This window comes from Hemicordylus capensis, chromosome 7 (genome assembly GCF_027244095.1).
Source record: "Hemicordylus capensis ecotype Gifberg chromosome 7, rHemCap1.1.pri, whole genome shotgun sequence".
In the NCBI taxonomy this organism is placed as follows: domain Eukaryota; kingdom Metazoa; phylum Chordata; class Lepidosauria; order Squamata; family Cordylidae; genus Hemicordylus; species Hemicordylus capensis.
The window spans coordinates 24,026,299-24,042,436 of NC_069663.1; the positions used below are offsets into that span (position 1 = coordinate 24,026,299).

The 16,138-nt window shown below is 48.1% G+C and overlaps 2 protein-coding genes across 10 annotated transcripts in view; one reads left to right on the forward strand and one right to left on the reverse strand.

The window, feature by feature from the left end:
- Positions 1–16,138, reverse strand: part of LOC128332772 (cornifelin homolog) — a 139,068-nt gene that overhangs the window by 112,508 nt on the left and 10,422 nt on the right. For all 6 annotated transcript variants that reach the window (XM_053267489.1, XM_053267488.1, XM_053267492.1 and 3 more), the window contains one exon: positions 11,550–11,629. In XM_053267489.1, the coding sequence (XP_053123464.1) occupies positions 11,550–11,569 (20 nt within the window). In that variant the 5' untranslated portion in view covers positions 11,570–11,629. Of the gene's footprint in view, positions 1–11,549; positions 11,630–16,138 lie in introns of those variants that run through there.
- The window catches only part of ERFL (ETS repressor factor like), a 71,200-nt gene that overhangs the window by 46,657 nt on the left and 8,405 nt on the right, over positions 1–16,138 (forward strand). For 3 of the 4 annotated variants that reach the window (XM_053267479.1, XM_053267481.1, XM_053267482.1), the window contains 2 exons: positions 5,577–5,658; positions 15,504–15,738. In XM_053267479.1, the coding sequence (XP_053123454.1) occupies positions 5,595–5,658; positions 15,504–15,738 (299 nt within the window). In that variant the 5' untranslated portion in view covers positions 5,577–5,594. Of the gene's footprint in view, positions 1–2,669; positions 2,991–5,576; positions 5,659–15,503; positions 15,739–16,138 lie in introns of those variants that run through there. The other variant, XM_053267483.1, reaches the window with a different exon arrangement.

Genomic DNA, 16,138 nt, shown 5'->3' on the forward strand with positions numbered 1-16,138 from the left:
CCTTGTGGATCTTCGGCAAGGTGGCCGAGTTGGTGTACACAGGGACTGCTGCGTTAGTGGCACAGGGAGTGTGCAATTGTGTCCTTTTGGGGAGTCCAGTGTGGCTCTGTAGGTGACGCAGATTTAAAGCTTAATGCAATGTTGCCATCACAGGAAGTTAATGAACTCCGAGTCCGCGGCGCTTACTTCCAAGTATGCAGTTCGGCTAGAAGTCCTGCAGAACTGAAGGTGGATAAGATTGCTCCCCCCTCACCCACCCCCACTTCTGCTCCTCCCTCTGCTGAACAGTTACAGATGTGTAGGGGGGCTGCACGAATGAGATAGGGGGACCATAGCGACAACACTTACCAAGCCCCACTCCCCCCACCCCCCCCAAAAAACAAACCCCAAACAGCAGCCAGCCGAACAGAAGAATAGAGGACGGGGATGTCTTGATTTTGGAGGCTTTTAAAAAATTGCGAACTTCAAAAATGTTATATGTAAACTCTCGTAGGAAGGGAACGGAAATGTTTGAAACCGGACTGGGAAAGGGGTGGGGGAAGGAGGCTATGGGGGCGGGGTGGGGTGGGGGGAATCAGGTCCTGAGTGCCTTATGTTTTCTGACTCTTTTTAGCTGTGTGAGCCGTGTTGTTGGGTGCTGCTATATACCCCCTCCTAGCTTTAGGAATATGCAGAGATGAGAGGAAGCGAAAGGGAGGGGGAACGGAGGGGTGTGTGAAGAAGGAGAAGGAGAGGGAGGGAGCGGAGGAGGGGGAAAGCAAAGAAGGGGAAATTCCCTCGGCTACTTGTTATAACATTTCTCCAGGAGGTTGGAGAGAAGTTGAAAGCCTCGGTAACCGAAATCAAAACTAACAAGGAAATGATCTGCGCCTCTCATCTGGGCCCCGGCTCCTGGGGGCCTGAGGGGGGATCTGCTAGCTTCCTCTTTGATTTGTAAAAAATGCATTACCTCCCAAATCAAACGGAAAATTACTGCAGCCAAGGACGAGAGGCTGGGAGCTGGCGGGGAGGGGGAAGAGGCGGCGGCCTTGGTGACATCCCAGAAGCGGGGGGTGGGGGTCGGTCTGCCGGCCGGTTAGGGAATAGTGGGGGGGGGGAAGAAAGGTGGGGTCCACTTGCCTTCAGAGGCTGGGGTGGCGGCGTGGATTGCGGAGAAAGAGAAAGCGCCTTCTCAGAATTGACGGAGCTGTCCCTGGTGCTGAACCTAGCTCGGTGCGAGGAGACAAGTCCCAAGTCTCTGTCGGTGTATCTGGATATCCATCCATCCTTTCTTTCTTAGCGAGTAATACATCTAGTCACAGTGCTGGGTTTTTACCTGGCCCAGTCCCCCACTCTTATATCTAGACACACCTGTTTGCAGGCAGGGTTTGCCACCTTGGCCCCCTATATCAACGCCCGCCCCGCCCTAGTCACTTTCGAGTTTTTGTTGTGGGTATATCCCCTAGCCTCCTCCTTCAAGTCAAACTTCTGGAAGCGGATTAAGAAAGCGCTTTATACGGAGATATAGGGATACTAATTTTAACTTGTGTCCCTGCCTGTGTGTGCGTTTTTGTATGGAGGAGGAAAGCTTCCTTGCACGAATACGGTAGAATCGACAGACACCGCATTCATTTGGTTTAGGTTTACATCTGCTGGAATGTCATCCTACAAGCACACCTTACTCCTTGGATAAGGCCCAAGCTTCTCTACGCTCTGTGTCCTCGGACCTACGCTTTTAGAGGCGCAAACCGAAATGTTTCGAAGCCCAGTAGCCCAGGTGCCAGTCCTACAACCTGAAGCAAAGTTTTGGAACTTCTTTGACAAATATCCCTATGGAATTTGTGTTTCTTTGCGGGCGGGAGGATTCTTCCATTTCAATTGTTTGTGCTTAGAGCTGAGGGCGAGTGAGTGTTGCATTTCCCCCTTCCCCTCCCCCACTTTTTTGGAGAATCAGTTTTCCAAAATCAGTTTGAATCAACTGAAACGTGGTTTGTGGGGAGAGACTTTGGTTCATGATGGGTGCCAAGGAAATTTCCAGGAAATAATATCATTGCTCATAATATTTATCCTACTGAATTAGAAGGCAGTGGTTGGCCTTCTCTTGCACCTGCTGGATCCGGGCCCTACAGAGGAAGCTAGCTGAAGTGGAGTCCATCAATCTGTCTTGTGGATTTGTGTATGTGTGTGTGTGGGGGGGGGGTGTTCTGGAGGTGGCAGCTGGGTGGGGAGAGTATAACTCTCCTTCCTCCTCTTTCCCCTTCCTTTCTGCCCCCCCCCCGTATTTACTTTCACTTCTCGCAGCGATCCTCTCCCCCCGCCGGCCGCTCGTCTGCTGGTGGAGGAGCTGTTGTGGTTGTAGTTCCAAGCAAACTCTCGCCTCTAATGAAGACAAACGGAGCCAGGCTGTGGGCTCCGGCGCCGGCACCCTTTACGTGGCGGCGGGTGCCCGGCCTGCGCGGGAGGCGACTGGATCGGGCATCCGGCCCCTGCACCTTAGCACTCCTGGGAGTCGGCTGGGGAAAGTGGTGCGGGGCAGCAGCAGTGAAGGACAGAAAGAGAGGGAAGGGAGTAATGCGAGAGGCGGCCGAGTAGAGCAGGAAGGAGTGGGGAAGGGGCGGCTGAGGAGGAGGAGGACAAAGAGGAGAGTAGGAGACCTGGAGGGGTCCGGTGCGGGGGGGGAGCAGCAGGGGGCCAGAAGAGTAGAGGAAAGAGCCGAGCGCGGAAGGAGAAGAGGAGGAGGAGGAGGAGGCGAGAGAGGGACTTGCGAGGGGAGTTGGAGAGCGCCGGAGAGGGGGATGTAAAGACGGGGAAAGAGAAAAAGGAGGGAGCGCGGAAGAGACGGGAAAGGCGGAGGAGCGTGCGATGGGCAGGCAAGACAGACACACGCGCGTCCTCGCTCGCTCTCCCTCTCTCGTGTCCGGGAGGCGAATCCATAAATGATGCGCCTCTACGGCCCGCGTGTCACTCGCCAGGCGCCGAGCGGAGTCGCCCAGGGCACCAGCTCCGCCGCGGTAATTATCTGACAGCCCGGCCAGCCGCGCGCTCGGCCCGGGGGTGGCTGCAGGGGGAGTGGGGGGGGGGAGGGGAGGGAGGTGCATTTCAGTCAACAAATAAGCTGGCTGGGGCGGGGGGAGAAAGGGGAGGAGGTGAGGCGAGAGAGGAAGGGGGCTTGCGGATGGTTAGCAAAGCGCAGAGGAAATTGGGCCCTCACTCTGGGCGCCAAAATGGGGTGGGGAGGGGTTCGGGGGAAGGGAACCGAGCCTTGACGGGAGAGGTACCAGTGATCTACAAGGAGGGGAGACAGCAAAGCCCAGAAAAAGCTTGGGGGGGTATGCATCCATGTGGAGGGGGGAGGGAAAGATGTGGGAGTGAATACAAGATTTATCCCTTCTTTTGTTATCCTTTTCTCTACGTCCTCTCCCTTTGCTCTAGTGAAATATAGGTTGTGTAAGCTTCTAGAGGCAGAGACCTTTTTTGTATTACTTTCTAAAAGGCAACAATTTAACCATTAAAGTAATAGTAACAACTACATTAGCTGGAGGAGGCGTAGCAGCATGACCTGATGATGTTCTTGTGGTGGGGAGGGAAGCTGGGAACTGGCTGGGGAGGGTGAAGGCTTCGATTCAGAATGCTGTAAACGGACCTGGGGTAGGGGGTAAGTATCCTGTGGAAGCAGCTCAAGGTGGGCGTTAGTTCGTGGGAAGCTATATTTCTTGAACAAGAAGTTCAAGGTGAGGGAGAAATAAAGAAAAAAAGCTACCGGGTTGGGGGAAAGAGATGGATGTTTCTGACCCGAAAGGAAAGGGAAAGAAGAGCGAGGTTCGTGTCTTTTGTCCTATGCCTGGTTACTTGGGACTAAAGGCGAATCATCTGTAATTGAAGAAACACCTGGCCATTAGGAGAGGGAAGCCCCTTTTCAACCCATCTACCTGTTGCTTCCCCACGGACCTCTTGCAATGGTGCTTCGCTTGGTAAGATACTTGGGTCAGCTAAGTGGGCACTTCAGGACTGCACAACTTCGGTCCTCCTGCAGACGTTGGACTACGAGGCCCATCATCCCTGACTCCTGGCCACTGTGGATGATGGGATCTGGAGTTCCAAGAACAGCTGGAGGGCTAAAGTTGTGCCACCCTGGGGTACATGATAGCTCAGGTTCCCAGCCTTGGGTGTTGTGGACTACAACTCCCACCATCCCCAGCCACAAGGGCCAAAGGTCTGGGGATCCAAGGTTGGGGACCCAGGCATTATAGAAAGCAACAGCCAAGGCAAGGTTGCTTTCTAGGGGGTGGGGGGGTGGAGCTGTGCGGGTAGGTGGACGATCAACTTGGAAATGGGCAACTGGACAGAGGCTTTGTGCGATGAAAAGCAACAAAAGGCAGGATCAAAAGAGACGCCCACACAGCCACAGACTGTATTCACATAATGATAGAAGCCCACAACAAAAGGAAGCAGAATCACACATTTAAAATTTTATTCTGTATCACACACCACACACGACTTCATAACTACACACAGAGCAAGCAGCAACTTTAATTGTAAACCGCCCTGAGCCATTTTGGAAAGGCGGTATATAAATCAAATAAATAAATAAATAAATAAATAAATAAATAATAAACTAAGCTGAAGCGCCTGCGTTGAAGCCTACTACTGAGGGTTACTTTACTAGAAGTAAAGCCCATTCAGTTCAGATGGTTCTGAACTGAATGGGGTTGAAGGGCCGCTTCACACATTACAGGGCAGCAAATCCAGATTGCCCAGCCGGGGTATCGAGCAGTGCGCTGCAGACAGTTGGGACTCCCTGACCAAGTCAGCGGACCGGTTTGCTAGATGTGATTGCGAACATGTGTGTTTACCGCGCTCACACATTACGTGATTAGGTACTCTTAAGCACGCGTTAGATGGAGTTCTCAGCAGCTATAACGCGACAGGGGCTGACTTGCTTAAACACAGAGGAAGGCTCGTTCTGCGTACCCTATTCCTAGTAGCTTAGTTTTACCAGCTGGTGGAGAAGGTGGCCCACTTCCAGCAAATGCAGCAAAGAAATCGAAAGACAGGCAATGCCCATTTTCCACGGAGAGGCTGAAACGCACACCAGGTTGGGCTTCAGTCCAGCCCGAGGGACTCTTTTTCCTTCGCTCCGGGAGCTGCGCTTGGACTTCTCCACGGGAAGCTCTGCTGTCTTTCGTGCGACCGGCTTCTGGGAGGCGGCTCTGCTTCTCCTTACCCCCAAACCTCCTCTAGGTAGGGTCAAACTGGATGCGAAGTGGGAGCTCACTTGCACCGCTCCCTCTCCTCTTTTTTTTTAAATGTAGCCAGGGAGGAGAGATTTTCCCCACCCACCCACAGGGGCACCAAGAACCTGGAGCCGGTTCTTGAACTCCAGGAAAAGACTGTCTTAACTTGTCTTAACTCACTTTGCTCACTCTATTTCTCGCTCTCTCTCTCTCCTCCCTCCCCCCCCCACCTTTCCCATCCCTTGTTTCCCTTAAACTTGCTTTTTTGGGGGGGTACTCATTCTCACTCTTTCTAATTTTCTTCCACTCACCCCTACCATCTGTCTCCTCTGCCCCCTTTTATTCATCTCCTCCTCTCTGCAGGTGTAGACTTCCCTCAGCATGGACTGTAACTGTGTTTCAGATCTGCTTCTCACATCCCCGGTTCCAGCTCTCTGGACTCCAGGTAACAGTTACTTCACTTACCCCAAGCCTCCTCGCTGTGTCTTACTCCTTGCCTAACCAACTTACTAGGGCTTGCAGGGTCTTTGGCTGGGGGGAAGAAACATGGCACTATATGTTCCTGTTACATATGCGCGCACACACACACACACCCCTTGGGGTCTGAGACTTGTCATAGGAAGCTGCCTTCTAGCCAATCAGATCTTGGTCCATCTAGCTCAGTATAGTCTACACAGACTGGCAGCAACTTCTCCGAGGTTACAGGCAGGAGTATCTCTCAGCTCTAGATACCAGAGAGGGAAGTTTGTCTTTCCAAGAGAACAAAAAGACAGACAAGGAACTGGAAATCCATTCACCTTTTGGAATTATAGCAGTCAGCAGCCAGACCCTGTCCAGGCCTTCTGCTGTTTCTGAAGTTCTGAGCCTGAGGTCTTGAAAAACCCTGACAATACTTTGACATTTATTTCAGGGGTGGCTAACCCAAGAGTCTCCAGTTGTTGTCCCCTACTAATTGGGCAAAGAGGCATCTTTTTAACATAGTGATTCTCTTAGCAGGGGGAGAATAAATGACCCTATCCACAAACACAACCCCGGCATAGTACCTCCAGTGACTATCGCTGGTATCTATCTTACATTTCTTTTTAGACTGTGAGCCCTTTGGGGACAGGGAGCCATGTTATTTATTTCTCTATGTAAACTGCTTTGGAAACTTTTGTTGAAAAGCAGTATATAAATATTGTTGTTGGACTACAACACCCATCATCCCCAGCGTCTAATTTATTCAGCTGGAAGCATCCTTGGATACTCTTATGGTTTTTATCCCTCCAGGAAGTTCATTGCAGCATACCTGGTTTCCCCCCACAAAAAGTTATCCTCACAAAGATCGTGTGAGTTAAGAGAGACTGAGAAGCAGTGATGGGCCAAAGGTTCAGAGCTCAGTGAGGATTTGAACCTTGTCTGAGCACATGCAGAGTGTCTTTCCCTCACAGCTCTCACATAGCTGTGATGATGGAGGAGTTCTTCTGGGTCAGAATAGTATGCCTTTTCCAGTGGGGTTGGGCCTTGGCAGTACCAGATTTAGGCACAAACTAAGTAAGCTGCAACTCAAGGCCTCATTATGAGAGGCCTCTAAATTTAAGAGAGACTAAATTTCAAGTTTTACATAATGCATTTTCACTTAAAGGTATTTCTAATGCAAATAGGCTTATTGAAAGGTAACTGTTTTTGTTAGATTATTAGTTTTTCCATTACATATTTGCCAAGTAAAAATAAAGTGTTGGTATTTCTATTTTCATTGTCCTTTCTGTTAGAATAAATTTTTGTTTGATAATGCTATGGGGCCTTTGAAGCTTGACATAGCTTAGGGCTTCAGCATGTCAATAATCCAGCCCTGAGTCCTAGAATCCCTCTTTTTCAGAAATGAAAAAGTGTGTGTGTGTGTGTGTGTGTGTGTGTGTGTGTGTGTGTATGGCGAGAGAGAAACAGACAGACAGACAGACTCCTAGTCCACTACAAAACATTAACTAAATATCACTGTCATTTTATTTAGAATATTTGCATGCTGTTCTTCAGTTTGAACACTCTCAGGGTGGCTCACACATTTAAAATCATGACATATCATAAATACAGCTGAACAGAGCTATTAAAATCAGCAGAAAGTAAATAGAAGCAGCACAACACATTATAAAAATCCAGCACAGCCCAGAACAATCTGTTAAAACCAGCTTTAGTAATATACAGGAAGACCTGGGCACATACAAATAAGAGCCTTTGCCTACTATCGGGAAAGATATCAAATGTGGCACCAGGCAGGCTTTCCCAGAGAAGGTATTAGGGACTTAGGAAGCTGCCTTATATGGTGTCAGACTATTGGTGCAGCTAACTCGGTATTGTCTACACCAGGGATTCTCAACGTTGAGTCCCCAGATGTTATTGGACTTCAACTCCCATAATCCCCAGGCCCAGTGGCCTTTGGCTGGGGATTATGGGAGTTGAAGTCCAATAACATCTGGGACCCAATGTTGAGAATCCCTGGTCTACACTGACTGGCAGAAGTTCTCCAAGGTTTCAGGCAGGAGAATTCCCCAATCCTGCCTGGGGATGCTGCCAGCACTCTGCCCATGAGGTATGGGCTCCATCCCCTATAGGGAATAGCTTACAGCAGACAGTGTGCTCACATGCCTTTACCCATCCAAATGCAAACCCCACTTTCCTTCAACAAAGTGGCTTATCCCAATTTAGAGCAACAATAAAAACTAAACACCAACAGTGCAGCAATAGAGGATAAAAAGCAAGCAGCAGAAAAAGCACTTCTCACCCCCTGCCCAGTTGGAACAGCAGGAGAAAAGAAACATGTCAGCAAACTGCAAATATCTGCCTAAAAAGCCAGATCTTAACTCAGCAGTCAAGAGAAAGAACAGTCTAATAGTAGCAGTGTTGTTCCCTGTAACAGAGGTCCCAAGATGTTGTGACTACAACTTCCAGTGTCTCCAGCTGCAATGGTCTTTGGCTGGGGATGATGGGAGTTGTAGTCAATAACATCTGGAAATCCCTGTTACAGGGGACACAGGGGAGCAGCTTCCCTGGAGAATCCAGAATATTGGCACCATGACGGAAAAGGAACTGCCTGTTGTGTCCACCTGCTATGCCACCGTGCCTGTAGGTCAGCAGGTTCTGACGATCACCGTGCATGGGAGAGAAAACAGGAACACTACTGAGATCCCAAGTCATGTACTGCATGCCAACTCTTAAATGCAGTCAAGTAAATATAATAAAACATCATTGGATGCCAAATGCACATACTGAGTGTCCAGGGGCCCACTGAGCCCTAAGTGAGGCACCTTGACCAATTGTTTATTAGGCCTGTGTGAAGTTTCAACCACAGCTGAATACCATCTTCAAAAGTGTGCACAGGGTGCTGGGAAGTGTAGCCTTTCCAGTGCTTTACTCACAGAGCTCTATGGGGAAGACTAGTTTCCCAGTTCTCTGCTGCACACTTTCCCAGACCTTACTGGGGCTCAGCAGAGGTCTGTTTCTCTCCTACCCCCAACCTTTTCTTTGTTAAACTTAAACTGAAAAACACAACACAGTGTAATCAAGAAAATGGAGCGGGGGTGGGTGGGCACAAAAGGAAATTTTAAGCATTAACATAATATAGGAAAATAGTATTTTTAAAAACTTCTTCTGAGGATAATTTATTCAAAGCACAAACAAAGCACAAAGTTAGACCAAATCTCTGAAAAGAAATCTCCTCTTTATCACTTTGCTGGGATGAAACCAGTTGAGATACAGGCAGGGGACACATATCAGTTATCCAAAGCTGTAAATCAGGAGCATATTTGTCCTTCCAGTGCTGCTGCTCCTTTTAAAGGGCTCCCCCAACCTGGGCAGGGAAAAGCACAGGACCGTGTGGTGGTCTGTGCAGTAGGAAATGACTCCAGCATTTTTTGCCAAAATGGCCCCCACTGGAAAAAAAATACCAAAGAACACTGACATATTCAATATATTCAGTTACTATTTGGCAAATATCTGAATGCTCCAATAATATCTGATCATTATAAAAACATAGACATCCACAGTGAACAATTTCATTTCATTTCATTTCCAGCACAGAATATCCCATCAGTACGAATCCCCCCATATTCATATATAGCCATCCTGGATTCCACCATCGTCTCCTCTCAGATAGCCATAAAACCACACACACACACACACACACACACACACACACACACACACACACACTTACTTTCCACACAGCTAATAATCTCAGCCTCCCCCCTTTCACTGCAAAATCTCCCCCAAGGGTCTAGACAGTTCTGGAGTTTGTAGCTCCAAGCTGAAGGCTGGGGGGCAAGAGTGACAATCAAAGGAGTTGGTTTTAACCGCAGGGCACTCTTTTCCATGCTGGGCCTCTGAGGACTGCAGCCTTGCATGTTTCATTAGCCAGCTGACTCCATGCTTTCCCCCATACGCCCAGGCTGAAATCATGGCAGGGAAGTCAAAGAAGAAACTTAGCAGCCCAGGAGAGCACTGAAGGGGAGGGGGCCGGAGCTCTTATTTGCTCTGTGTATGTTTATATGATTGTATCTCAACCTTCTTCTAAGGCCGTGGTTCTCAAAACTGGGTCCCCAGACTTTGGCCACTGTGGTTGGGGATGATGGGAGTTGTAGTCCAGCAACAGCTGGGGATCCAAGTTGGAGAAGCCTTGCTCTAAAGGTAGGGCTGCACAACTTTGGCCCTGTGGCTATTGTTGGACAACAGTTCCCATCACCCTCATCCACAGTGGCCAACAGTCAGGGAATGTGGGAGTGGTGAACCCAGCATTGTGGCTACAGGTAAAGTGTGCCGTTGAGTCGGTGTTGACTCCTGGTGACCACAGAGCCCTGTGGTTGTCTTTGGTAGAATACAGGAGGGGTTTACCATTGCCATCTCCTGCACAGTCTGAGATGATGCCTTTCAGCATCTTCCTATATTGCTGCTGCCTGATATAGGTGCTTCCCATAGTCTGGGAAACATACCAGCAGGGATTCGAACCAGCAACCTCTGGCTTGCTAGTCTAGTCATTTACCCGCTGTGCCATTAGGTGGCTATTATTGAAACAATTTAAACTAGCTGGACCAGGCACAGAGCATCTGCATCTCTAGTCCCCTCCACCCCGCCCACCCACCACCGTTTCCTTCTCTGCCCGCTCATCCACCCACCGCCATTTTATTCCCCATCCACCCACCGCCATTTTCTTCCCCCACCCACCCGCCGCCGCTTTCTTCTCCCGCTTTCCTCTCCACCTGCTGGCAGCTTACTCACAAAATCCTGCGAGCGCCACCATGGGATTAGCAAGGTACACCTTAGAGGAAGATATATAGAGATCCTGCTTTTCAACAAAAAAAGCTCTCAAAGTGGTTGTTTTACATAGCAAAAGGAAAGAAAACATGGCCTCTTGTCTCCAAAGGGCTTGCTGTCTAAAAATACACCCAAGGGAGCCACCAGTAAACAATCCCTGGAAAAGATGCTGTGCTGTGATGAACTGGGACAGTTGCACCACCACTGACTCTGCACTGAACTGGAGGAACAGCAACACCCATCTTGCTTGTCTTTCTTTTAAAACATTGGCACCTTGCTTTTCCATACATGTAGGGCTCTCAAGGCAGCCAACAATGATAAAGTCTCACCAATAAAAATGCCATCCTTACAAGTAAAGCTCCAGGAGCAGACATTTGTAAAACAGAACCACCAAACAGGACCATGTAAGAGGGACAGCCTTTAATTACTTAGCACCCAGTCAAAGATGTGCTTTTAAAAAGCATTTGGAAAGAGTCCCAGCTAGATACCCTGGCACGAGGAATTCAATAGAGTGGGCACGCAATGCCATCATAAAGACCCCCTGTACACACCTGCTGGATCTCAGTTTTCAAGATGGGGCTCAGAAGAGCGCCTCTGTTGGGAGGAAGTGGTCCTTATGGTATCCAAAGCATTTAGGAATGTAAGAGCCATATACTTACACTTTGAAGCTACCACCAATGTCTTTCAATCCAGCTCACAGCAATATCAGTCCTGCCACTACAGAACAATGGATCTTAATCTTCCCTTAATCCTCTGCTATTATGCAGAATATGTGAGTTTTCAAAAAACAAAGGTGGGGCCCATGGGGGTTGTTTGAAAGAGGACTTACATCAAAGTTAATTTTGGCTTAACACACTTCAAGGACTCTGAACTGAACAAATGCTGCCTAGTTGCTAGCAGTATAAATCTAGGCATCTCACGTTCATTAGGTGTAATTTATCAGAGACCACATGATAGTCTTAGGCCTATATGATCATACTTGTCAAGAGACTGTCAACCTGATGAATAAAGACAAGATGGCCTCTGAACATGTACAGAGTGCCATTTACTCACGGTTTAATAACCTCAGTCATCCCCCATGGATCAGCTCTTGTTCAGAAGCTTGTAGCCTCCAGAGAGGGAAATCTGCAGCTCTAAAAAAAAAAAAAAGTTATTTCCCATCATTACATAGAAATGAGTTTTGAGAATATTAAGATAACTAGTTAATTAAATATAGCAGTAGATCTGCCTGGCCTGAGTTCCTGCTCTGTGCAGTACTTAGAAGAATGGTGAATCTACTCTCAGGGAAACTGGCCGTGTCAGGGTAGGCCATCCAAAGCAAAAGCAAAATAGTTCCAGCTTCCCACACTATAATCAAAACAAAGTCACTCCCATTGCCTTCTTAACAACCGCAGGAGATTATTTTTATGTTCAAGATGGGAACTTGAGGTTGAGAGGGATTAGGATTGGCCAAAAGCCATGTAGGATCCCTTCTCTTGAGCAAAGGAAGACTCGAATCCAGTCCTGTTGTGTAGCTTCTGTGTCTCACTCATTCTCAAAGCAAAGCAGAGTCCTAGAGACACACAACTTGGTATGTTGTGCTCATTCTTGTCAATTGTATTCTGATGATGGGCAAATAAGAGAAAAGCCAGGATGTGGGAGGCAGAGGTAAAGCTGCAGGGAATACCTAGGCGGGCCTCTCCCCCTGCCCAGAATATCCTCCTGGACCCTTTGGCTGGCATTTCAGCTTTCATTTAAAGTAAGGAGAAGACCTTTGGCCCTTTTACTTATGAAGGAGGAAGTGCAAACAAGGAAAGCGGCTTTCTTCTCCTGGTATGCTTCTGGCCAATGAATTAAGAGGTAGGGGACGGCCAACACTTGTTTTCTGACACATTTTCCCAAATTCAATTTGACTCTTAAAATAAAGAGATAACCAAGGGACGTAACTTCATTTTAAATTGACTGCTTGTGTTTAGGTCTTGATTATTTAGTTTTGACCCTTGCCCAGTGAACCTTAAGGCCCACCACCACAATCACAAGATGCCAGGATGTGGAGGTGGGGCCTATGACATATTTTAATGCTGCTCAAGTAGAAACTCCATTGACTTTCCGTTACAGCCCCCTATGATCCCATTATCCCAAACATTCTGCTGTTATTGGCCCTTCCAGCCTTCAGTAAAGGATAAACAGCTCTGTCTGAGTCCAAATAGGGTAATACCTTTGTTTGATTCAGCCAAATCAGGGTTCCCAATCTTGGGCCCCTGGATGTTGTGGGACTACAACTCCCATCTTCCCCAGCCACAATGGGCTAAGGCCATGATGGGAAAACCCTAAACTCTGTAGCTTTAAACAGTCTTGTGAGGGGTGCAGGAGATTTTATGCAGATGTAACTGGATTAGCCTCTGCTAAGTGCAAGACAGATTTCCAGTTGCAGAGGAGTAACAGCAGGAGAGAGGGCATGCCCTCAACTCCTGCCTGTAGGCTTCCAGCGGCATCTGGTGGGCCACTGTGTGAAACAGGATGCTGGACCAGATGGGCCTCCTTGGGCCTGATCCAGCAGGGCTGTTCTTATGTTCTTACTTTGCACCAAGGGCCACTGGGTGAAACAAACAGAAATGTCTGTACCCCAATTTTCTTTCTTTTTGCTGATAATACAAAGCCTAACAGTACTTGGAGCCTATAAGAATGTGGAGTTCCTTGGAGTTCTGGAGAACACAAAGTCCAGCATTTACTCTGTCTCCTCCAGCAGTAAAAAGATCAGACAGGTCTCTTGCAAGGCAGACAAATGTAGATATTTTCTTTGAACTAGGCAAAGCTGTAGACTGATTTTAAGTGGTGCACTAGATAAGGAGTCAGCAGAAGCCCAACTGGCAAGTAATCCCCCGCCCTGTGCATGCACATATACACACACGCACGTCCCATCCCCAGGTATAGCCATCCCTCTTACTCTACACACAGAGACTTGGGAGAGAACAGGAAAAGAGTTCAGGATTTTCCAACCAACTGCTTGCACCTCCGTAGGGAGACTGGCCTCCCATTTTGAGAGCCTTGGCATTCGAGTGATGTATAGAGAGGCCTTCGGGAGAGTGAATGTAATTTACTAAAGGGGTGCCAAAGGTGCTCCATGTAACTGAAAATCAAGGCATTGATCGGCAGTTCATTAGGCCTGTTAATGATAGATTCATAGATAGAGGCACAGATCTGAGAAGGCTGGCTTGACCTCTCCTGTGCAGAAGAGGCCAGAGTATGTCCCCCAGCACTTTCTGCTTGAAGTCCATCCCCCGTGAGCTGAAGAGAGAGCTCAGCTTTTAGCCATGATTAATTAGTCGGGGTGGAGGTGACCAAGTTGGCTATCCCAACTCCTTGGAGATGCTTCATTTTAAACACAGTGTCAGGTTGTTATTAAAGCCCAGTGCAGAATTAACATCCTGAAGTAGAAAGTCGTGCAAGGAGGGGAACCACTCTCAACTTCAGAAGGAGAGATCTCAGGGACAATATTTCAATATTGTCAGGGACAATATGGGCAATATTTCCGAGGCCGTATAACAAGCACTGGGGCAGAAGTCTTGCCATGCGTGTAAACATTGTGTGTGTGTGTGCACACGGAAGCATCTGTGCAAACATGTGTATGTTGCACACTAAGCAAGAGTGTATTACACAGAGGTGCATCCACCAAAACAGAAGATGTGACTATACAAATTGATCCCCCCTCAAAAGGTCAAAACAACCCTCTAATATTATTAAGAACATTTCTATACTGGTCCCCCCCATTTTAATTGCTTACAAAGAGGCTTACAGAACAAAATGAATGAGAAGATGATTCCCTGTCCCAGAGGGGCTCACCGTCTAAACAGAAACACAAGAGAGACACCAGAAACTGCCACTGGGACACTGTGGACTAACAGAGATAATTCCTTCCCTGTTGCCTGCTGCTAAATAAAAGAGGGAAGTTCCATGAAAAGGTACCTCCTTCCTGAACTAGTAAGGATTATTGGACTTATATAGTAAAGTAACATCAACACTGCATACAGTAAGACACTTGAGGTGTTTTTAAGGGAGTACTACAGATAAGAGACAATCCAGTAATTCAAAAGGCAATATTGCCTGCTCAAGAAGGAGAAATAGTCCAGCCTTCTCAAATACAACAGCTGCGGTGGCCGGCTGGTCCACTGATCCATTTCAAACTGCCTTCTTTCTTGTAAAGATTCTAGTTTATATACAGGACATTTGACATCCAAATATGTGGCCCTTTCAGCTATATTTGGGAGGAAAAGTCTAAAACACCCAGGGATACCTTTTTGTAAGGTAGCAGCAGCCCTACTAGACACTATTTTCCAAATAAGTCTCTGTCCCTTGGATATTTAATGATGCAACTTTCCACCTTTCCTTTTGCATCCTGGTAGAGGAATCTGCCACTTCTCAGAGTCCCAGGAAACCAATTGCCCCTGGCATGCCCCCAGATGGGTCCAGCTCTCGTCCCACAGTCACATGTGAGGCCCTAATCTCCTTCACAGGAACATAGAAAGCTGCCTCATACGACAGAGCAATATTCCATCTAGCCCAGTACTGTCAGCATTGACTGGCAGTGACTCTCCAAGGTTTCAGGCAGGAGTCTCCACAATCCCTACCTAGAGATGCTGCCAGGGAGTGAGCCTGGGACCTTCTGCATGAAAGCATGGAGATGGTCTTCCACTGAGCTGTAGTTCTACATATCTTACAGCATACACATGCAACCACCCATCCAAATGCAAACCAAGGTAGACCCTGCTTTGTAAAGAGGACCATTCATGCTCGCTGCCACAGGGCCAGTTCTCCTCTGTGTCTGAGTTGCAGAAGCAGTTTCTTTTTCTTTTGCGCTGGGGGTGCCAGAACCCAGCTCCAACTCACACTCCCGAGATGCACAGGTAGGATCCTTCATTCTCCAAGGGAGCATTGAGAAAAGACACGGTCTCTAGGAACAGAACACCTTGCTTGTCTAGGCCAGGGACTGCCTTCCAGATTGCAGCTAACATATTCTTGCATTGGCAGGGTTCGCCTTCCCAGACTGGGCCTACAAACCAGAGTCAAGTCCTGGCTCACGTCAGATCCAGCTGTGGCATTTTATCCTGGAGTTGCTACAGAAGGAAGAGTACCAGAACGTCATTGCCTGGCAGGGGGACTACGGCGAATTCGTCATCAAGGACCCAGATGAGGTGGCCCGGTTGTGGGGTATCCGTAAATGCAAGCCCCATATGAACTACGACAAGTTGAGCAGGGCCCTAAGGTGAGGCTTTGGGTAGGATGAGGGAGAGCAGCGTGCATGGGCAGCATGGGACCCTCCTCATTTCAGCACTTATGCTGGAGGGACAGCGCCTCTCTGCCGGGTATCTAGTCCTCACACTTCTGTGCCACAGCGCCCGCTATCTTCATACTGTAGAATTGCTGCCTGCTGCAGTTGAACAGGACAGGGCTTCAGGCTAAAACTTAGCTGGTTCTCTTTTGGAACCACTTTCAGGCAGAATTACTGTTTCCTCTATTTCTTTATTTCATAAATTCATAATAATAATAATGCAATCATTCTCACTCTGGATTGGCACATGAAGTAATGTTTTCTTCTTCTTCCCAAGCTTTTTAAATACTGCAGTGAGTTCTCTACCAGTTAGAGACCTTTACATTGATTATCT